At 34.9% G+C, this 25,015-nt stretch overlaps 1 protein-coding gene across 2 annotated transcripts; it reads right to left on the reverse strand.

Annotated features, from left to right (window-relative positions):
* Window positions 1-11,040: 11,040 nt before the first annotated feature.
* On the reverse strand, window positions 11,041-18,812 carry LOC100891744. Of its 2 annotated transcripts, XM_003726594.3 has the most exons (7): window positions 18,363-18,806; window positions 17,107-17,190; window positions 16,588-16,758; window positions 15,899-16,060; window positions 13,890-13,968; window positions 12,510-12,580; window positions 11,041-11,577 (listed from the first exon to the last, which is right to left on the reverse strand). In XM_003726594.3, exons 1-7 carry the CDS (start codon window positions 18,433-18,435, stop codon window positions 11,309-11,311), a joined length of 909 nt encoding a protein of 302 aa, XP_003726642.3. In that variant the 5' UTR covers window positions 18,436-18,806; the 3' UTR covers window positions 11,041-11,308. The 2 variants fall into 2 exon arrangements, with proteins under 2 accessions (XP_003726642.3, XP_011676458.2); XM_011678156.2 differs by lacking the exon at window positions 17,107-17,190 and having other exon boundaries at window positions 18,363-18,812.
* Window positions 18,813-25,015: the final 6,203 nt, after the last annotated feature.

Raw genomic sequence — 25,015 nt, forward strand, 5'->3', positions numbered from 1 at the left:
CAAATAACAGAATGGGTTTTGTTCATTTATTAGTATATGCTTAATTTAACAAACAGACCATAAGTGGTCATACGAGAAAGGGGTTGGTGGAAAATTGGCTGATCCAAGAAAGACAAAACTTAAACAAATATGTCTTACAGTAGCTTAGCAGAAACTGTTCAAGCAGGAAATATTTATTTGTCTCTTTAATTTAGACCAAATGGTTGATCCAGGGGAGGGCATATGCCCCTTTAAAGCGAAGTAATATTAAATAAAGAGAAGCAAAGTGCCTTCCAAATGTGCAACCACTCCGACCCCCCCCCCCCCCCCATTTTCAGTTGATTTGGCCACAGTTGCTAGAACCTAATTGTTTACTTGTTTGTTCTTTTGCTTGTCGCAGGATTTTGAAGGAAACAGCAAGCACATTAATGTTATAATGTATATATCTTTAGAATATGATTTCTTTATTACACAATTCATTTTTAGTGTTATAGCTTGGCAACGGGAACATAAAGTAAATATGAGCTTAGTTTCTTTTACATTACGGCCAATTAGTGTGAATGTTTTGCTATCAAATGTCTCTTGAGGCCATGAGTCAAAGGGAATCAAAACTTACGAATGTCGATTTAACGTACATGTGTATAACAAAACCTAAAAACACGCACACACACCCTTTAAGAAATATACACAAACATATTATGACGACGATTTTGATGATAATAAATGGGAAACCGAAATTCCCCTTCGCATTTCAAGTATGTAAGGGATAATTTATATTTTCTTTCTATTGCTCGCCTCTTTTCATTGCCTTGCACTGACATAATCCTTTTAGTATTAAACATTAACTCAAATGAAACTCTTGTAATAGTCATTATGTATGCTTCGTATTTATTAAGTTGATATATCAAATGGAATTTCAATATTCAGCTCCTCTTATTCATCTCTAGCTAGGAATATCCATAACTCCTTAGTCTTCACTATGTTGAAAAAATAGTTTTTTGTTTTGTAGATCTTATATAACATTATACACTGTATGTACTTTTAATGCCCTGCATTTTCCAGTAAAATGGCTATTGTATCTTCTCCTTTGTTGTGCAAGTTTGAACAATAAAGTGATGTTTAAAAAAATGATACTACTACTAATACCACTGCAACATCTAGTTATAACAAATAATGATAACAAGAAGAAAAGGAAAAAAAAAAAAAAAAATGAAGAAGAAGAAAAGAAGAAGAAAGTGAAAAAAGAGGAAGAGAAGAAGATGGAGAAGCAGAATGAGCAGAAGAAGAAAATAAAAAAAAGAATGAAAAGAAGAAGGTGTATGAGTAGGAAGTAGTAGATAACTCACCCGTGCCATGATAAATGAAGGTTAGCACGATCGCCCCAATCAACAACTTCAGGATATAAAGTTCTTCCATCTCCCCCTTTATATCTGATGATACTCATATATGGTCAAGAAGACGAGATCATGTAACGTTTCCGTTCCACGTGAGAAGGGCAGAATAGACCGATATACAAGCTCTGTGCAGGTGGATAACCCCCGTCAACAAATGTATAGCGGATTTAACTGGTTCTATCTATCCGAGTAGGGATTCCCCATAGCCCATTGCCGCAACAGTTGTTGCTCTTTGACCTGCAAATAGACCGATTTCTGGTACTTTGCCGTGAGACTACAGTCTAATTGACAACACGTAGCCACGGGTGAGGGGGGGGGGGGCACGGGGGGAGAGGGGTGGCACGTGCCCCCCCCCCCCAAAAAAAAATAAAAATCCAAATCCAAGATCGGTTGAACTTTTTAGACCCCTCCCCAGGACGTCGATCGATTACATGTATGTGCCCCCCCCCAAACATCAAACTCTGGCTACGTGCCTGCTAATTGTTGCGGTCTCATATGTTTTTAACAAATTAAGTTAAAAACAGTTATGATCTTCTTCAAAACATAAAATAACTGGCCTTTGTCAACTACTTTACGCTCTCTCAATAGGCATACATGTCGAATAATCATCCCATACCCACAATACAGTAGCTGTAGACAGTACTATTTGTACAACACAAGTCGACTTCGAGCATGTCAACAACGCTTGGAGATTTCCTGCTGTGTGACATTGACGTCAACCTCAGCAATATTCATTATGATACGAAATGTTCGTAACGAGACTTTTTCGTTCGTGTTAATTTCGGCTATGCCAGCTCATGTACAATTTGTCATGCAGAGCATTCTGGATCAACAGTTTGAATTAAAACGTCTCTAAAGGGTAACTCGAAAGGGCCGTGGGTCTAGCTCTATGCAAGAAATTATAAAACATTTTATACTGCTTTAAAGATACTATGTCCTTTTTGCAGCCAACATCAACTTCTTTAGAAATTTGCAGGAATTATGAATATTTCATGTATGTCCTATCTGTAAAACGTAAACGTTAGCAGTGTCCTAATATTCAAATTATGCAAGGAAACCCGTTTACTTGCTAGACTTCATTGTCAGACACTATTGAGTGACTGACTGGCTTTCGTTTTCTTCTTTGGTAATAACATACATAAAATAAGCTGTAAAGGGTAGTTGAGCATTCGTCTACATCAATAACCCACTTCTAATTGCAATGGCCAAAATTATACTGATTGAATCTTTGCGCAGCACAAAACGTATGACCATTCGGTACAAGGGTCTGAAAATCAGACTATTACTTATTGTATTGCTATCACTTAATTCGATTCGACAACAAATAGTCCTTATTTTCCCACTTAAAGACATTTTCAAGCTCCCTTTTTCTTAGGGAAGTTCCAAATTAGTATTATCTTTCAAATGCCGTTGGAATTTAACCTTTTCATTTTTGTTGGCCTGCAAAGGGAACATATACCTTTAAGGTATGCCGGGGTAAATTTGTTATACAACTGTAGATTGTGAATATACAATTTAACTTTTTTTTTAACGCAATAGAAATGGCCACACCGTAGTACAAATGGTAGACTAGGTGGAGACATCGTGAAATTCGGTATTAAAGCCAAAGTACAATCCGTTACAATAACCTAAATGAAAAGTCACACAAGCATGGATCAACGACTCTACGAATGGGGATTGACGTATACTAGTTTGTAAACTATTCCATAATTTAGGGGGTGCAGCAGCAAAAGCACGCTCCCTGCTACGAGTAGGCCTATAGATTTGGGGACCAGGGGCGTATTGAAAATTTGCACGTGTTATTGACCGTTATGGACGTGATGGAAAAATAGGTTTAAGAAGGTCGTTTAAATATGAGGGAGCATACCCAGGTTTAATTTTGAATACCATCACAAGAATCTTAAACTGAATCCGAGTTAAAAATAGGTAGGCAATGAAGAGATCTGAGAATAGGAGTGATGTGTTCATATTTTCTTGTTTGGGTGATGAGACGGGCTGCCATGTTCTGAATACGTTTAGGTGGAGACATGGTGGAATTCGGTATTAAAGCCAAAGTACAATCCGTTACAATAATCTAAATCAGAAGTCACACAAGCATGGATCAATCGTTATGTAGACTGTCTGTCCAAATATTTTCGAAGTTTACTTATCCTGGAGATGCCGAAGCAGCCGCCCCACAGGTATTCCTGATATCATATTCAGTACATTATCAACAGTGACAACGGGGGTACGTACAACTTTCGAAGATATGATGTCAACGTTAGCAGTATTTAAGCACGGCAGACAACACAACCTCCTTAACTGAGAGGTGTTGTGTAATACCACAGTCTTACATTGAATTAACTTGAATATATTAGAAGAAGACCAGGAAATGGCATCGGAGATGCATTCGTTAAGTTTCTGGATAGAGCCTTCGTGAGGTTTGGATGTCATAATCACATACAGCTGGGTGTCATCGGCGTACATGACATGATGAATGTCTCGATGGGAATAGATGACTGCGCTCAACGGACCAGTATACATGATGAAATCCAATGGTCCTACGACAGACCCTTGAGGAAAACTTCAGGGCAGAGGAAATGGTCTGGAAATAGATTCATTCACAACGATGTGCTGTTTGCGATAATCCAGGTACAAATCAAGCCACTTCAGTGCACCCCCCCCCCCTTTAAAGGTAATATGTCCCATTTGCAGGCCAAAAAAAGGGGGAAAAGGATGAATTCCAACAGCATTTGAAAGATAATACTAATTTAGAACTTCCCTAAAAAGGGTGGGGCTTAAAAATGTCTTCAAGTGGGAAAGTAACGACTATTAGTTGTCAAATCGACTTAGGAGCTATAGAGCCAATAAGTAATATTCTTGATTTTCAGACCATTGTACCGAATGGTCATACGTTTTATGCTGCGCAAAGATTCAATCAGTTTAATTTTGGCCATCACAAGAAGTGGGTTATTGATGTAGACAAATGCTCATGTACCCTTTACAGCTCATGTTATGTATGTTATTACCAAAGAAGAAAAAGAGCCAGTCACTCGCTCAATAGTGTCTGACATTGAAGTCTAGCAAGTAAACGGGTTTCCTTGCATTATTTGAATATTAGGACACTGCTAATGTTAAATTTCACAGATAGGACATACATGACATATTCATAATTCCTGCAAAGTTCTACAGAATTTGAGGTTGGCTGCAAAAGGGATATAGTACCTTTAATAAGGCCATAGCCTCGCGGGAAAAACCAATCGTAGTTGTATGATCAATAGAGTCAAACGCAGCAGCATAATCGAGGAGCACCAGCACAGCCTAATGACCCTTGTCAACTGCTAGAAGAACGTCATTGTAGACTACGGTCAATGCCGTTTCGGTTGAATGGAACTGCTGCTATGTGAATGTACGCATGTTAAACAAATTTGGGATAGATTGGAACACTGAATATATACTGGAACCCGAAAAAGAATAAGTTTTTCACTACAAGATAAATTATTTGGTTTAAGAGGTGCAAATAATTGCAATGACGAACCTTCGTCATTGCCTTGTTTTCGTTCACATTCTGCCCCATTAATATTCTTATCCTGGTTTTCCTTATCGTCCGGAAATCGCTTTCGTTTTGCACATAGTGTTTGTTATTCCTAGTTAGGTGCTTTCCTCATGTCCATTTCTTTTCAAATTTCATAGGCATAGTCTCTAGCATCTCATCAAGGTCACCTACTTTTTCGATTTTCGAAATCACTCATGCATAACCGTCCAGGTGCCATTTTGTCCGTTTCTGGTCCATTTTAAGGCCTTTCTTTCGTCCTTCCTATCTCCACTATCCTTGATCCTACAAACTTCTAACAAACTCCTCTAGATAGTCTAAGAGATGTTCTTTAATCTGCGATGTATAACTTGCCCTTCAAAATGCCATCTTCATACTCAAAATTCAAATCTGAAACCGTCTCCGTCAACAGTCTCTCAAATTCTTGAAAAATTGACCCCTAAAAAATCTAAAACTGCCATAACTTTCTCATATAAATTCCGTTTTGTATTAAAATCTCACAGTATGTTTGGCTTATAATTGCACATAGCCATGCCAAATTTCACGCTCCAATGGCTTTGCACAACATAAATAGCGCCCTCTAAAGTTCTGGGAATTGGCTTTCTCTCTGTGGCCGTATCTCCATAATGGCTTGGCAAACCCGTACCCTTTTTTGGATTTAGATACTTGAAGATATGCCCTTTCCAGCCATATACAAAATTATATACCCTATCACTGACCAAATTTGAGAAAATTGCCCTCCAAATTCGCCACTTTCAAGAAAATTGAGAAATAACTTCAACTTGCTCTAAAATGGCGATCGCTATACCTACATCAATAAAACTTTGCAGACATATGTATCCATATACGTGACAACTGTTTACCAAGTTTGGTAAAATTCAAATATGTCAGCGCAAAGTTATCGCCAAAAATGATGAATTTACTATGGATTACGTAATAGCGCGTTCAATGCGCGCAATACATTGCGCGCAGTTAACAATGGTGTCAAACTGACCGCAATGAAGTGCCCTTTCGGATGATACCAAGTATTATATATGTTTACACAGAAAATTGTGAGTAAATCGCATTTGAAGAAAGATCACTACACGAATTCCGCCGAGTTTCCGCCCGAACCTAACACGTTTCGGCTATGACGTCATTTTTTCAGACTGCTTTTCGCCCCTTAAACGTCCTTTTTTTTCCTTGAAAATTTGCAGTGACATGCCGAGTTCCAATACGCAGGGCACCTCTTGGCCGGATTTTTTGAAATTGGTCAAGGGGGCCATTTAAGACGCCATTTTGTCCTATACATCTATTTTACATCATGTGTTTCGATAGGATTATCATAGAAAAAAAGAGAGTGGTTTACAATAACAACCGTAAAGAGAGAGAGAAAAAACAATTTAACTCCGGCCATAATACAGATCCTGCACGTTTTCCGCCCATTCATTACACGCATTGTCTATGGGGCATATCGGGTTCACGCTTTTGGCCCCCAGAACGAACTTGATTGCAATGTCAAACATGCACCAAATCCCATTGGTTTGTGCACGCAGTGCTTGCGAGCCCTTTCTAGGTTCTTTCCCCTATCCCAATTTCTTTCAAACTTCGTAGGCATAGTACCATCCCATCAAGGTCACTGTTGATGCCTTTCTTTCGCCCTACCTATCTCCAATATCACAGAAGCTACAGACTTCGTGCAAATTGCTCTGGATAGTCCGAGAGAAGCTCTTTAGTTTGACACGTAGAAACACGGCGTCATTGCACGCACATCGTTCTGACACGATTGCATTTCTAGTTATGCATTGAGTTGTTTACTGATTGTGGCGCGACAAAACATTGCCCGACTTTGATAATGTTAGAGTTTCGATTATAAATTATTTCAGAAATGAAAAGTATATTGCAGATTCGAATTGTAGAAATAATAAATTCACAAGAAAATGGTTTCAATTCAGGAATTTGTTTATATAAAAAATAAATAAAGAATTAAAATAAAAAATAAATCGGCCTAAATAATAAAATTAAACAAAATCGGAATTTTTCATTTTCTATTTTTCATTTTTTTTTAAATCATCAGCAGTGGTAACAACAAAATAATTGTATATAGCTCAATAATCAAACGATAATATGTCTCTTTCACATTGTTTTTCTAATTTGTGTTGTTCATGAATATCAGAAATATGTTATTAAAAATATGTATGTTTTCTGTTAACTCGACAGTTCAACAAATATTTGTATCTTGAGTAGTCAATTATATTAATGTTATAAATATAAATTACCTTGAATATATGTTTGTTAATTTGTTGCAAATGAAAATCAATAAAATGTGGAGGGAAAAAGTATGGAAAAACAAAATTATTTTCCTCTATTTCAAAGTTGGGAAAAATGTAGAACATTAACAAAAGATAGTTTGAATGAACATAAAATAAAAACTAATCAATAGGTCATTGCCAATTTGTATACGGAATTATGATTATACATTTTACTCGGCGTTGAAAATGTAGAGACCTAAATGAAGATTCTTGACCAATTGGCTCTCTTTCATGAACGACACAATGTACTACAACAGAAATTGAATCACATTTTCCAGTGATTTGTTCAACATTTGCTCCTGTACAATTTGTAATGCAGAGCATTCTGGATCAAAAGAAAACAATAAAACGTCTCTAAAAGGTGAAACTAAACTGATGTGTGTTAAGTTCAATGCAACAAGTTAACAGTTTCACACCGCTTTGAGGTTATGTTACACCGGTTTATCATAAAATTGTTAATTCTAAAATTAAATTAATAAAACATAATAATAAATGATCAGCATTAGAAAGGCCACACCGAGTTTCGTTTTTCTTTCTTCCACTAATGTACAGAAACATTTAAAAATGCCTCTACGTCTGCCGTTGTAACTTTTCTACACCGGCGGACGTGTTACATGAATATGTAATTATATAATCAAAATAATAATAATAATATTAGCAATAATAATTATAATGATAATAATACAAGTAATACAGATAGTGCTAATGATAAGAATAACAGCAAAAATAATAACAATAATAATAATAATAATAGTAATAATGATAGTAGGTTCTGGTAAAGCGCTCATGTCTCTCAGACTTGACGCTCCTGGCTCTCCACAGCTGTCAACCCGGCTACAGCAGGGCTACTATTATGGCGCCTTAGCATTTCATTTTGGTTAAGATTTGGAGACATAATTCGAAAACTTTACAATGTTTATTTTCGTTTTAATAAAGGGTTATAACCTGAAAAACACAATGTTAAAAAGTTTACATTTTCTTATCACGTATGAAAAATACGCAGTATATCTTACATTTATGCAAGCAGAAAATCCCAAACTTATGTTTCATGAAGTCTCTATTCTTTATATTTTCAAAAGATTAATCAATAACCGATTAAAGATCGAAGTATTGTAAAACCAAAGAGCTATGCATTTTTTTAAACACCGTTATTCAAGAAAATTAAACATGTTATATTTGAATTATATAAGGATACTCTGATGTTATTTCAATTGATTGTGTGTCATTGTTTGATTTATTTAAAAGCATATATTTATCAATAAATTCATTTTACAAAAAGAATAAACAAAATGCCCGAACACTGCCTTTACATACTTTAATCAGATCCATGGGGTAAAGGTGACTAATAAAAATAACGATTGCTGAGAAGTGGATCTCCCAACGAAATGGTAAAACTGCAGTGCTAGAGACCCATAGATTTAGCCGATGTCTATTTTCTTATAACAAAATATCCTTAAAATCAATTAAACATGGTTAAAATCAGCAGAACATTAAGAATAATGCATTATGTTAGTGTTTAGGCAATTTTCTGAAACAAAATATCATCATAATCAAGTATATACTGTTAAAAATCAGCACAACGTGTGATATAATCCATGTTTTTATTACATATGCATCTTAAACAATTTGATGGTTAACGTTTTTAAATGCTTAATCTCCACCAGTGCACAATGTAATGAATATATTATTTATCTATCATCAAGTATCCAATAAAAAGCCGAAATACCTAATTAAAATTACACTGAAAACAGTAAATAACATAACATAACATAATATTTCACACACAAGTAAGGAATTTTCAAATGTATAGATTCACGCATAGGCCTACCAATCCTTACAGACGAATGCATCGAAAAAGATGATACATTGAGCATTCAATAATTAACTTCTTCTTTTTTTCAATTTCAATTTTGCTCCAAACAATTCAATGAAGCAGAAAATACACAAAACAACATCTAAAACAAAAAAGGAAAAACAACTTCAATGGATCTCAAAAAAAAAAGGTTCTAGAGATGTCTTCTCTAATTCAAAACTTTTCCGCTAATGATTGTTTTGTCATTCATTGTTATCTACCTGTTAATAGTCTTATGTGATGTTGCGATCGGACCTTTTTGGATATCCTATGATGAAACAACAAAAGATAACAATGATACAGAAAATCACGTGTCCCCACACTTGTCAAACTGGTCAATGCTCAGTTGTAGATCATCTATAGTAATGTATCCTATTTGTTTTTCTTCTTCTTTTTAATAATATTAGAGTTATTGTTTTGGTACTTTGTTTAATTGAACTCAAGATCGATCCCAAAATCAAAATTTCTTGCACAGATTATTGAGCGCTCTTCATTTTTCTTATAAAGTGGTTCTTAAACCACCGTGTATAATTCTGCTGCAATAACATAATTTAGCTCAACTTCAATTTAGAATTTAATGTGGAAACTAAACAATTAGAAGAATTGGTGTATGCTCATAGGCATTATACATCACTTTATATGAAATGCTTTAATGATATATTTTTAATTTAATAATTCCATTCAACATAATTTGACCTTACCTGTCACACAACAGACACACTGTATACTTTTCAGTCTATGGATCTCATTTCAACAATTGCAATACTATAATTTCCTCTCTCTCTCTCTCTCTCTCTCTCTATATATATATATATATATAAACATTTTTAAACAAAAATGGTTTGTTTATTTAATGATTATTTTTACTTCCAATAATTGGTTCAATATTTATAGTTACTGTTATAGGTTGTTCATCCATCTATTATCATTTACTTATACATGTATATAACTTTAGGTATGAACAATAATGTTAAATTTATCTTTTATCATTTTTATTGTACATTTATATGATCATTCCTGTTTTTATGCACATTTATGTAAACATTGCAGTATTGGTCCCTGGACTACTGCATTGTACATTGTATATGTTGATATTAATAAGCCGAAATTGAATTGAATTGAATTGAATTAAACTTTATCTTCTGAAAATTAGTCGCAATTTACCCTAAATGTGTACGCGATACTGAACTTATGAACTTTCTGCCTTAATATACGGTTTATTGCTCAACGCCATCTCACGGTGAACTTACCAACATAGCTTAACCAAATACCCAATTCCCCCTTCGCAGACAAGGAATTCGATGCAAAAAGCCTTTTCGTAAATACTATCTGCGAATGGGTAGTTAAAGGTCATTTCTGATAAAAGTGTTAAACCCACCGACAGGAATACGTGCTCATGTTATTAAGTAACATTATTCATGTGTGCATGTACATTCTTATGCTTATGATACAAGAGGGCAAACAAAAGCTTTTCATGAAGCACATACATGACTTTGGCATTAATTATTCTTAAATACAAAAAGTGGGACTCCTCCATGAGTAAAAGATCTGTGGATATTTGGGGTCATTTGACCCATGTGCTAACTACGAAATGGTCTAAACGGGGTCATACTGCTACAGCTGACCTGAGTTGGTGCTAGAGGGTATTGTGCGGTATAAACACAAGCCTTGCTTCTTTCTAAGCTTTCGAATCCGTTTGTTTTCTTAATTATTTACTGTACTGATCTTTCTGTTTTATCATACCGTTAATGGGAATAAAATACATGAGAATATCGACTAATCTAGTAAGCACATATTAATCGACTACGAGGTTAAAATTTGTTTTATATCCCACATCGGCAATAAGTTATATTTAAAGTGAATTTTATAAATTAAAAGAAATGATTCTGCAGACAGTTTAGCTTCAGCTAGATTTTACAAAGCACAACATGCATACATGTAATAAAGTCGATGCGCGCTCTTTTGATATTGACATTGACATTTCGCGTAACCTACTTTGCTATGCTTATTCAATGGGCAAGTGGGGCAGCAGCAAAAAATTACTGTACCAAAGTCCTATCGCAGGAAGATAGTACATATCTATCATTAATCACGTGACCTCGTTTAGACCAATCAGATTGCAAGATTATTAGTATGCGGGATATAATAATCAATATATCTGCGTTAATAGACACCGAAATTTGAGTTGCACTACATTTAGGCCACTTTATTTTTCCCCATTGTCCCCCCCCCCCCCCCCTTAGTTGGGTTAATCACTTCTTTACATTATCTCGCATTTGCTTTTCTGAGGTGTTTCATTTTCTTTTCGCCACTGGAAGGTGATGCTGTCATCAGCTCGTTTGATGCATGCCTCTAGTATATTCAGCAGAGCAATGTGTTTCTTAGAATCCATCTCGTGGTTTACATCTGTGTAATTTTCAATTAAGAACACACTGCCCTTTTCCATACCGGCCCTGGTGATGTCTCCAATGATCTCCTCTTGGTTAGATATACATTTGGCAAAAGTCACCACCATAATAGGATATCCACCTGTATAATGATGAATATGATTATGATGTTTACGACGAGTACGATGATGATAATAATACAAATAATAATAATGAGAATAGAAATAGTAACATAAACAACAGCAATGATACTAATATTAATACAAAATAATAGTAATATATATAATGATAATAATGACAATAAGGTATTATCAACTGTATTGCTATCATTCCAATTATTATTCCAATTATTATTTCAATTTTATTTCTATTTTCATTATTATTATTATCATTAATAGCATTAGTATTATCACCAACTTCATCATCATCGTCATCTTTGTTTATACATAGAGGGATAAAAAGGTTTTTCGTTCAATTATGCAAACAGTACATAGTGCACATCAATCTCGAATAACGTCCTTTGGCAAGAAATCAATCTATATTTGCAACACATTTACCAGTTGTAGTAACAGGGTACATGGTAGCTGTCGGTTGTTTGAGTTTAAGCCGGGTTGTAAGCGATTAGAGACGTTATATTGGAATATATAAAATTACATTTCCTGGCGAGCATCCTATTAACTGAAAAAGTGTCACGTAATACTCGACAATTTGTTATAGGTGCACGAACATGCAATATCCCAAATACCCTCAATTATATATTACAAATATTGCGTGCATCGTTGTTCAATAGAACATACATTCACCTCCTACTTGAGAATTCCCCCCGAGCCATTATATTTTTTTTCAACCTCGGCCTGCAGCCTCGGTAAAATACATAATATCTCGGGAATTCCTGAATTTGTCGGTTCATATACTAGTATTTTATTGATTTGAATTGGAACACCGGAGCATGCAATATTTGTATAACGTGAAATGCGCTATATACATGAATTGATTGTTTAATTATTACTATCATTGATATTTTCATTATACGGTTTCGATGATATCAATATTCTTATAATTGATTTCACTTACCAAGCTGATTCCTGACTTGAGGAACCAGTGTCTCTAGAAATTTAGTGCAGTGCCGTGTTCCCGTTGCTGAGCTAATTAAAAGATACAAATAAACAATCAGTCTTTCAAACAAACAAAATTCAGAGTGATAAAACGAGGTACTTATTCGAAATGGGTCCATCTATTGCTCCTCCGCATCATTATTCTACTACAAATACTACTAGATTACGGTGGTCACTACAATTATAGTCAATCACCTTTAACCCTTGAATTCATTATCATAGTTACCATTGTCATTTTTATTACTGTTATTTTCAATATCATATTATTCTGCTATCTGTCTCTTCATCAAATATGAAGAATTATATACAGCTCTGTTATCTATGTTGATAATGATCTAACAACGGAAAAGGAAATGCAAGAAAGGCTGTTCTTGTGGTTTCCCTTCTCTTTCTTAATATATTAAACATATTTTGTTCATTTAAAGCTATAACGCTATTTTCCCCGGTGTATTTCGAGTTAAGAGTTTCTGATGAAAGGTAATACAAAGTTTTGGTATGGGGTCATGAATTTGGTTCAAATGAACATAATGGAAGCAAATGCGATTCAGCAATATTGAGTAATCGTTGTCGCGGTTGAAAACGAGTCTAAAGTTTTGAAATTGTAAATAATAAACTCTTTATGTTGTATAGCTCCCTCTCAAGGTCAAGATATTAATAAAGCTATAAAACAATGTTTCTTGACTAAAATCGACCGATGAGCTCTTCCCGTTTGGAAATTATACATCACAACTACATATTCTGAGATTGTTATGGTCGCAGTTAACATTGTACGGCCGTATAGGCGCTATTTGCAATTTATCAAAATTTACCGGGAGCACCGGTACATTTTTATATTCAATTTTTCTCTAAAGCAGAAGTGTTTTAGTGGCTTATTTTTTTAGTGCTCATAAAACATCCACAGGGGCATCCAAATATATCAAAATGGTAAAGAATCACTATCAACCCAATTTCAAAATTTCCCAAAACTTTGTATTACCTTTAAGAGTCTATAACGAGGTAAGGGCTGCTGATTATATTAAGGGTCGCTGATTGTGAGTGTACATTGCGTTAAGGGCTGCTAATTTTTAATTTTGTCTTTCGACTGAGGAGAGGGGAGTATTTGAGTCTCTAGGGGCTAGTATTCAAAATATTTAATATAGTATTTATTGATCAGTAATAAATGTATTCAAATTTTGTAAAAAGTATAGATTTAATCTATCTAACTCAGTTGGAAGTCCAGAGTAGAAACTAGTAATTTTTCCCCGATTGTTTCCAAACATTTTCTTTAAACAATGTAATCCCTTGACCAAAGCTCAACTTTATAGGATTATATATTCAGAATTGTTTTTACTATCGTTACCTGTATCTCAGGATGAAAATGGGACAGTCAATCTTCTCGCCTTTAGTCCAAGAACGAGTGTTGATTCCTCGTTTACCAGCTACAGATATGGGTCATTTTGCGAGAAAGAAAAAATAGAAACAAGAGTCAACGAAAAAAATGACTGCCTTGTTACTCGTGCATGATAAACTACATTAAAGCAACAAAACAAAACAAACAGAAATAATAGAATACAAGTATTGAAATTCAAATTCAAAAGAATGAAAACAAGATAGAAACATTCACACCAAAACAGCATAAGATGGCTTCAGCATAAGATGGCTTCAGTTTGAATTTGTTAATTTAATACTGTACAATATACACTTCAAATCGAATTAATGTTAATCAATACAAAACTTACTATCGACGATAGTGAGAAAAATTATGATATTAATAATGATAATGATGAAAATAATAATGATAATATTAATAATTATAATATAAATACAAATACTGATAATAATAATAATAATGGATATTAATGAAAAAATTAAAGGAAGCAATTGAAAAAGAAGGATACTGGCACCAGTAAAATGTCATTTGAAGTAATGAATTACTGAAAATATTCTTGATATCAATTTACAAATTTGATATAACACAAAAAAGATACAAACAATATTGAACTCATAACATAGTATATGCACATACTTAAATGAATGTAAGACTAAGCATTATCATTTGACAGAATTTTACTAAGGTTAAACGTGTTTGCGCATTATTGGAGTAAAAAAAAGCTGATACATTTTCAGTGTATTCAGTCTTTCAATAAAATATTTATCAAGTAACAATAACACAATGCGAATTATAGTACATACAAACAGACATAATAATAACGTTTTATTTACCCAGGGTAGCCACTTCAGTTATATAACTGCTCTCCCAGCGGGCCCTGCATAACATTACATGTTACTATTACCCTTCTCCAATCAAATATGCTGAGCGCCTAGCTATAGAAGGCAGAAGGTCCCATTGTTATAAGTCTTTGGTATGACTCGGCCGGGGATCGAACCCACGACCTCCCGTTCATGAGGCGGACGCTCTAACCATTGAGCCATAATGCCCGGTACTGATACTGGGCATGATAATCTTTCAATCGACGTTCCACAGTTTGTTTGACCCAACCACAACTAGTCACAAATTTCCCATAAATTAGACTTCCCCATATTGTCCGGAGTCAGCTCGATTGTTGTCAACCAAGGTGCCTGATAGATATTCTGCTCAAAGAGTAAGTTTAACATAATGTACACCTTACCAGAAAATCATCTTGTCCACTGTGTACAGTCCTACAACTGAAGTTTATCATTCTGTTTTCGATAAATTTCTCAAGTTTCAGCCTCCCCAATTCACCAAGTGAATACGCGCAAGGCTTTTATTGCACGCACCTGCCATTCATTTACATGTTAACACAAATACCGCGAATGTTTTCCGGCGGTTTACAGCGGCCCATCTGAGCGAGCCTTTAAGGTAATACAAAGTTTTGGGAAATTAAAAAAAAAAACGGGAAACGATTCTTTAAAATGTTGATATATTTGGATGCCACTGAGGATGTTTTATAAGCACTAGAAAAGTTAGCTCCTAAAACACTTCTGCTTTTGAGAAAAATTGAATATCAAAATTTACCGTTGCTCCTTATATTGATAAATTTCAAACAGCGCCTATACGGCCATCCAATGGTAGCTGCGACCACGAAAGTATCAGAATAATTATGCAGTTGTGTCGAATAATTTCCAAACGGGAATAGCCAACCGGTCGATTTTAGTCAGCAACATTGTTTTAAAGCTAAATTAATATCTTGACCTTGAAAGGGAACTATGCAACATTAATAGTTTATTATTTACAATTTCATCACTTTAGACTCGATTTCAACCGCGACAACGATCAATTAATATTGTAGGATTGCATATGCTTCCAATATGTTCATTTGAACCAAATTCATGACCTCATACCAAAACTTTGTATTACCTTTAAAAGAAAAAAAGTTTAATACTCACTGATCTCAGCTATCACCTCTGGAACTCTATAAATGGACAAATCAACTAGTCCACGTGTATCGAATGTAGTTACGTAATCAGTTAGTCTGGCAGGGTCTCGGAATATAGTCTCGCCTCCATTCGACGCCTCACCTTTCTCAACGTAGACTTGTTCCCAGCCACCTAAACATTAACATGACAAATGTGTGCATGAAATTTCTTCCCAACATTTTGGGGTAATTCTTGTCATATTTAAATAATAGAGCACTTGAAAAAGAATCCTAACCACATGTTAGTGGGGACCTCTCTTGTACGATATTCTTCCAAACTAACATGAACACCACCACCCACCCCTAAGATAAAGGTATCAAAGTTTTTAATTTACCTTTACCCTTAAATTAATCTTCACTTTAATTCTTTACATGCCATGCAAGTGATCTTTCTGTCCCACGTGCCATTTATCACGCGGTAGTTAAACTAAGAGATCGAGATTGTTTCCATTCGAAATAAAGTTATACATTTGTTAAATGCTTAGGCATGTACCTAGTCAAGAGCGAAAATTAGGAATTTTGCATGGCTTTTCTGTTCCACAAAGCTATCAACTTTTTTATGTTTGATATATTTCTCAGTTTTGCCGATCTCCACCGACCATGCCAATCGGCTCTTAGGCAACGAAAGGGTTGATCAATTAACACTTCAGTTCCATGTACCTTTGAATGCAAAGTGAAGAGAGTTGAGAAAGCTACTCTTGCCGGAATCCTGGACACCAAAGACACCTAGTCGAACCTTTGAAGGTCTTTCGAATCCTTCACCTGTATCTTTGATAGTCCATTGACCAGGTCTGTAGTCTTGAATCTTCTCACGGAGCCGTCGAATTTCAGCTGATGTTTTGATGATTGGAAGTTGACATGGATGTCAAGGTTTGGATAAGAAAATGAGCGCCATGTAATAAGAGAAATAAATATAAATGATTCAACGATATCACTTTGAACTCTCTCTTTCTTTCCCTTTTCCCACTCTCTCTCTCTCTCTCTCTCTCTCCCTCTTTCTTTCTTTAGCTCTATTTGTTCTACATTTGTATTTTTGTATATGTATACATATTTTAATATACGAGCTTCAAAGTTTTACTTAAAATCCGTTTGAATATTTGTGTGCATGCTTTCTGTTGTTCTATTCAATATATAAAGTAGTTATGGCAAAAAATGGGCTTAAAAAGATGTGATACTAACATGTGTGATGTATGTACCACGCGACTCCGAAGGGAGACAGTAGCACGACGAGCAAGATAGTTCCGCTAAGAACAGTTTCATTCTCTGAAAATACATACAAATAACATGAGGGGTTTCATTCATTCATTTGTATACGCTAAACTTTTCAAGGAGGATGAGTATGAGAAGAACAAGAAGAGAAAGAGAAGGAGGAGGAGGAGAAAAGAAGACGAACAAAACAGACCAAAAAATAAACAAAATTGGATATACTAAAAGGGGGTTGGTGGAAAACTGACTGATCCAAGATATCCTTCAACAAATAAACCCTACATTAACTTAGCAGAAAATGTCTCTTTCATTTTTCACCAAATGGTTTATCCAGGGGAGGGCATATGCCCAGGGGCGGATCTAATTGGGCCCGGGATTCGGTGTTTTAACCCCCCCCCCCCCTCCCATTGGGCGGCCAAGTGAAGAAAAAAGGGGGGGGGGAAGAAAAAATAGAAAAAAAGAAGAAGAAAAAAGTAAAACAGTAAAACGGCGCAATTTTTGGAAAATCCTGGTTCCGCCGCTGGGTCAAACCCCCCTCTTGGCAAAAAGCTAGATCCGCTCCTGATGTCCCTTAAAGCTAAATTATATTTAAAAAGAGGGGCAATGTACCTTCGAATTGCGCAACCGCTCCCTAATCCCATTCTGAGGCAAAATGGGCAAAGAGGCTAGAACACTTAAATGTTTTTTCGTTTGTTCTTTCGCTTGTCACAGGATTTTGAAGGAAATAGCAAGCACATTGATAATATTATGGTGTATTTATCTATATAATATGGTGACTCATTATACACTTAATTTTGAGTGGAGTAGCTTGGCGACGGGAATAAAAAAAAAATCCGAGCCTATGTTATCTTACATTTATCAGCATGAATTGTTTTGATATCAAATGTCCCTGGATAGACGTACGTGTATATGAAAACGTAAACACAAACATACACTGTTACACACACACACACCCAACAAACATATAAAAATCATGCTATGACGACGATGATGATACTACTACTACTTCTAATAATACTACTTATTCTAAAAGTAACTATAATAACAACAACAACAACAATAAAAAGAAAAACAAGAAGACAAATAAAAGAGGAAGAAGAAGAAGGAGGAGGAGAAGAAGAAGGAGGAGAAGGAGGAGGAGGGGAAGAAAAAGGAGGAGAAAAAAGAGAAGGAGAAGAAGAAAGAGAAGAAGAAGAAGGTGTATGGGAAAGAAGATGTGGGTTACTCACGCGTTACAATGGAGCCCAGTAAAGAAAGCAAGATCGCCCCAATCAACAACCGTTTCAGGATCATTTCCTCCATCTCTTCCTTTATAGCTGATGATACTCATTGGAAGTCGAGAATTAAAGTTCCAGTAACGTTTTCGTTCCACTTGAGAAGAGCGGGATAGTCCGATAACAAGCTCTGTGTAGGCGAATAACCTCCGTCGACAGATGTTTAGCGTATTACTGGTGCCTATCTGAGTGGGGATTCCCCACAGCTTGTTGACGTAATGGCTGCTGCTCTTTGACCTGCCAATAGACTGGTTTCCGGTACTTTGCCGTGAGACTGGTGTCTAATTGTTGCGGTCTCACATGTTCTAACAAATTTAGCTATGATCAGTTATGATCTTCTTCGTAACAATACATGGCCCTTTTCAACTATTTTGCAACTACATGTGTAATTTTCACCTCTTACCCACAATGCAGTAGATGTAGGCATTTTTTTTTGTACACACGCACGTACACCACTGAGATCTACAGTCAGTGACGCGCGCACACACACACGTGAAGCTCGAGCACGTCTACAAAGCTCGGAGATTCCCCGCTTTGTGACATGTAGTGCGTCAATAATGTTCATTAAGATACTAAATGTTTGTATCGAGACTTTGCGTTAAATAAAAAGAAGCAAGTTGTATCTTGACTACAAGTAAGGAGGGTTAAAGATGCTTATTTTTCAACTTTTGTGTGAATGTACAAAAGGTGATGTGGATTAAAAGACTTGTAACTGGAGATCAGATAATAAAATGGATAAAATACTTCAAATATTTAATGAGACTATTCGGAGAAAATCTTTTTTTTTATTGTAACTATTAACCTGACATGATTGACATACAAATACCAGAATAGTATCATGAATTGCTAAACTTTTTGCTCGATATGAATCAGTTAATTTAAAACGTCACAACTAATAAAGAAAACGATTTTTCAAAATAAATAATATGTTTATTCATAATAATAGAAGAAAAGCATACTTTAATGAAAACCTTTTCCTAAAAAATACTTGCAGGTTGTGTCATATTATAGATTTTTTTCTTCTTTTTACCTCTTCAGAGGGACTTTATTGTTCCATTTCAAAATACATATAGACTATTTACAAAACAAGTAAAATGAAACATATGAATTATATACAAGATCAACATAATTTCTTAAAATGATAATTATAACATTTCTAATACTTTCTTAACTTCTTCATTATCGAGGTATCTTAAATTTTCTTTGTATTTTGAATAACATTTCAATGATTAAATAAAATTATTTATTAACCTCTTTGGATTGGTTGGTACTTCCCCAAAGTTCTGCTTTACGTAGTCTTATTGTTCCATTTCAAAATACATATAGACTATTTACAAAACAAGTAAAATGAAACATATGAATTATATACAAGATCAACATAATTTCTTAAAATGATAATTATAACATTTCTATTACTTTCTTAACTTCTTCATTATCGAGGTATCTTAAATTTTCTTTGTATTTTAAATAACATTTCAATGATTAAATAAAACTATTTATTAACCTCTTTGGATTCACTGTTTCAAATTCGTTATTCGTGAATCAAAACAAAGATTTCTCAATTGATCGGACAAAGCTATAAAAATGCTGGTAATAATGATAATAATAGTGATAACAATAACAAAATGTCCATCTATACATGAACATGAGAGAACGCGATTTTCAAAGTACCCCAACCAAGTGGAAATAGAAGGACCTTTGCATGTTAGCAAAGACCTTGCTATTGCAAAGGAAAATCATCATATGGGAAACAGAAGGAGGAAGGAGAAGGGAAAGGGACAGTATGGAGGATATGAACAAAGAAAGAGAAAGCGTGGAAGGGAAAGTTAAAAGATGAATCGGCAGAGGAGAAGAGAAAAGGGAAATAGAAACATATTGTATGGTATGGAAGACATGATTATATAGTTACAAAAACCAGTACAGACTATAACAAAGGGAGAATTAATGATAGGTTAACTCGCTAAAAAGTCTAATCAGACATGACATTAAACAGATTTTACTTCATGAACAAGCTAAATGACCCAGCGTTATATATACAGTCAAAATTGGTAGGGAGAAAATATTTTAAACGAAGATTATGCTTCATGTCAACCTGTAAAAGGTGTATGAAAAACATAATATAGTTGCAATTTTTGTTATATATCAACATACAGAACGGTCGACACACTAATGCCGTCTTCTGCTTCTGCTTCTTCTTCTTCTTCTTCTTCTTCTTCTTCTCCTCCTTCTTTATCTCCTTCTTCCTCTTTTTCTGTCTTTTGCTTCTTATTGTTATCATAAGTTTCATCATCATTATCATCCGACACCATTAGACTCATTATTTGAATACTTTCTCTCTCTATTTCCTGTTCATTCCCTGGCCCGCCCCTTTTGCCTATCCCCCTCTTCCACCCTCTCCTTTTGTTCTTCCCCTCTACCATCCATTTTCCCTTATTTTATATTGTTCTCGCTCTCTCTTTCTTTCGCTCTCCTTTGTTCATTCTTTCGTTCACCCCGTTTCCCTTTTTTCTACTTTGTTTCTCTTTCTTTCCGTTTTTCTTTCTCTTTCTGTCAGTTCTTCTTTCTCTCTCTCTCTTGTTCTGTCGCTCTCACCATTTTCCCCTTATCTCTTCCTTCCTCACTCTCACTCTCTCTCTCTCTCTCTCTTCCCCTCTCAGAATGATTCTGGGCAGCAAGATTCCAGAATGTCCTCATATTCGTGTATCGAGGTAACCTAATATAATTTTGTTTGTATTCATATTTTCGGCAGCGAGGTGCAAGTATACATATGTTTAATTTGAAAGAAATGTTAGCTAGTATATATTTATTATAGTTATTCTTTTTTACCATCCCACAAATTTCATTCCTTTTGCCTCGCTCGCTTCGCTCTGCCACGTTTTTTCAATATTTTGTTTATAAACAATTGTGTCCGTATGAGTGCACATGGTACTTGACGGGTACTGAGATGGTGCAAATGAATTTTCAGTAATGAATTCAGGGTTAGGATGACGCGAAACTTTGTATTTCTTTAAAGGATGAGAAACGCCGAGCTAAATAATATTTATTCTACCCAATAGAAAGCAACGACACCAACAGCCAAATTACGACGTTACAGAATACAGATATAATATGAACTAAAAAATAAAGTATAGATATAACAATGTTACTTGTTTACAAAACATAAAAGTACTTGATATAGACTTGACTTGTTACACATTAAGTATATATTTGAGTAAAGCACAAATGTAATTTTAAAAACACTGATTAAAACAATACATAACTACCATCATACTTTGACTGATATATCAGGTATTGCATAGCATGTACAGGTGCCGTGGTCGAGTGGTTAAGTCGCCGGACTGTTGATCACAAGGTCAGTGGTTCGAGACCCCCCGGCACTAATGTCCTTTGGCAAGACATTGATCTACATTTGCCACACTCAACCCAGGTGATGTAAATGGGTACCTGGCAGGAATTACTTTTTTTGAAATGCTAGAGCGCCGTAATGGCAGCACAACTAAAGCCGGGGTAATAATCTCCAAGTTTGGAAGCGCTTAGTGATCGTAACTAGCGCTATATAAGAACTGAGTATTATTATTATTATTTATAACAGCAATATATTATTTTTATATTTTATTCAAATCAAATAGAAAATTGAGACCAGGTACAGGTGACGAATAATCTTGAGATTAGTAATTCTATTTTCACCAATATGGATGGTTATCACGCATACCATATTAAACAGATTCTTTAAAAAAGGGCCGCTCTGCGCATAATGATATTGAAATATTGCAAGAAAGAAATTCGAAATTAAGACCAAGCAGTCGTGACAGATGGATGCAGTCCTATAAAAAACGATGTTGTTCTGTGAGAAACACATTTTTGGCCAAGCGATCCTAGTTCGAAACGAAGTCTTAAATCATAGATCACCCTAGCTTTGTACTTACAACAAAACACTTACAGTAAAATACAACGGGCATCATCATCACCATAATCATCCCCATCATCATCACCATCATCATCATCATCACCATCATCATCACCATAATCACCATCATCATCACCATCATCATCACCATCATCATCACCATCACCATCATCATCATCATCACCATCGCCACCACCATCATCACCATCATCATCACCATCACCATCATCACCATCATCATCACCATCACCATCATCATCATCATCGTCATCGTCACCACCTTCTTTGTTGTTATTAGTATTATTAAGGTAGGTCTACATTGCCTGTACTTGAAGACAAATATGGGGCAGTCTATCTCCTCATCCCATGCCGCTTATGAGGATCAATTCCCCTATTGCCAACTGACAACAAATAAAGTTACCCGTATGAAGAGAGTTTATCTCATAAAATTGTTCAGCTATAAAAACTTTAAAATTGCCTTTAAAGAGCCCGTTTCTTACCTTTTACAATGATGTAAAACTTTAATGGCTGAGCTAGCAATAAATTGCAATATTTCCTAAAGTGTCAGTGATGCATTTACATACATGCACACATTTTGTGAAAAACATTACACAGTATAGGATAAACAATATATTTTAGGTACATTTTGAAATATATATATATTTTGGGTAGAATTTATTCTCTAAACATGCATTTTGGTTTTAACTCGAAGGTGTGTGAAATTTGACCAAAATGTTTGAGAGCGTATGTAAAATAGGGATGGGATTTGGGGTTGATAATCGATTGAGCCTAACTTAAGTTCATTCTTGGGGTTTCAGTATTCGAAATTACGCTTCGTAGGAAATTGATAAAAAATGATCTCCATGCTTCAATACAATATTGTTCTCACTTTTGAGAAAGAATCGTTCGTTCGTGTCTCCTTAGATCAAGATTACTGTAATCTTGATCTTCGGAGTAGTTGCTACATACGGCCGTGTCAGACACGTTGCCCCGGGGTGCGAGATAGGACTCTTGTAGCGTGCCCCCATTTAAAACAATTATACAGTTACAGTTAACAATACATTTAATTAATAGTATGAAACTATTAAAATTACTCTCATGTTACGGGAAAAAATATTGCATATACATATATAATGAATCAATTGATTTGGTCGATCCAGTTCGATGGCACGAACACGGCACTACTGGACAGAGATCCTAATAATTACAGTGCTTGGTCTTTTATTGCTCTGTTCGCCAGCAGTTTAAGGATATGGAATCCCGCAGCACATTACTCACAAGAGTTCTAACAAGCCAAGCTTATACAAAGCCTATAATAAGTAATGTCGTACATGTACCACCCACCCGATCGATCAAAAACTCATAAATCATAACTGAGAAAGAATAACATGGACATAAGATGATGGAATTTCTTCCATTATCAAAATAATTTTAAAAATGAAAACTTGTCTAAGACTAAAAATGTTTTCTCTTTCGACAAACTGTATGTAATGAGATTTTATCCACAAAAAGCAATAATAAAAAGTAAGGATTTTGTCTCGATTGTTATTCGAAAATGTAGCCCGTATTACAGTTAAAGAGGAAAATGTTAACATTGGATATATGCAAAGTGTTTATAATAAAATGGCGATTCATTTTAGTATTTTTTTTTATGAATTGGGATTCCTATTCGATATCAACTAATTTTTGAATGCAAAGTTATACAAATGGATGTTTTTTTTTTTGGAGGAGCTCTTACAGCCAACGAAATTAGTTCAAACTCGTCATTGAAACTTTATTACTGTCTCCCCTCGGTGTTGAAGGAATTCAAGACAATTTGAAATGGCATGAAAGTGAAATGACAAGACTACGTCGGTTAGTTGTAATTATATGAAACATGTTTTATGAAGAGTTCGCTTCCAAAACATGCTCTAACAATTTTTTTCTCAAAATGTATTATTTTTCAGTTGAATTCAAATTACTCGTTCCAGTAGCTACATAGATTTAATTTCCTTTAAATAAAAAAGTGAGAGGGAACGTATGTGCTAAACTCACTGTGTAGTATTTAATATTTATTTATTTATTATTTATGAATGCATGTTCACAATATCACAATTTATTGGAGTTAGCTTCACCTGGAAAAGAAAATCATATAACAAATCATTTTCAATTTTACAATCCATTTGAATTGAATAATTCACATGAAAAAGAATATTACAATGTTTTATCAAAGACAAGTTGCAACTATTATACAGTTTACATAATGAACACACAAAGGTGCTGAAGCATAAGCATATAGCATGAATCGTTACAACACTTTTCAATATGTAGATTTATATATATATATATATGTAAGTAATATCTTATATCTGTGTAATGATAATATATACGAGTGCTCTGTGTAGCGGCAAGACTAGTTTGGTAATGACCTTCTACAGAGGCAGGGTTAAGAGTAAACAAACTTGACCTCAAACTTGACCTTTGTGCTCCTAGTTTCGATGAAGGTCAGTAGAAGGTATGTGTCATAAGGGCGAGGTATCGCCCAAAGAATAAAACAAGAGAAAGTAGATTCAGAAGTTGCAGTATATTTAGAAGAAAGCAGTCAAGGAATAGTATTCCTCCCAGTAAATTGTGAAAGTCCCCAGGATTGCAAACAGTTGGTAAGCTAAAATTACATTATTATTAAACTTTATATCTGTGCTGTCATTTATACCATAATACT

The sequence above is a fragment of the Strongylocentrotus purpuratus genome, unplaced genomic scaffold (assembly GCF_000002235.5).
Source record: "Strongylocentrotus purpuratus isolate Spur 01 unplaced genomic scaffold, Spur_5.0 spur5_scaffold_1, whole genome shotgun sequence".
NCBI classification, from domain to species: domain Eukaryota; kingdom Metazoa; phylum Echinodermata; class Echinoidea; order Camarodonta; family Strongylocentrotidae; genus Strongylocentrotus; species Strongylocentrotus purpuratus.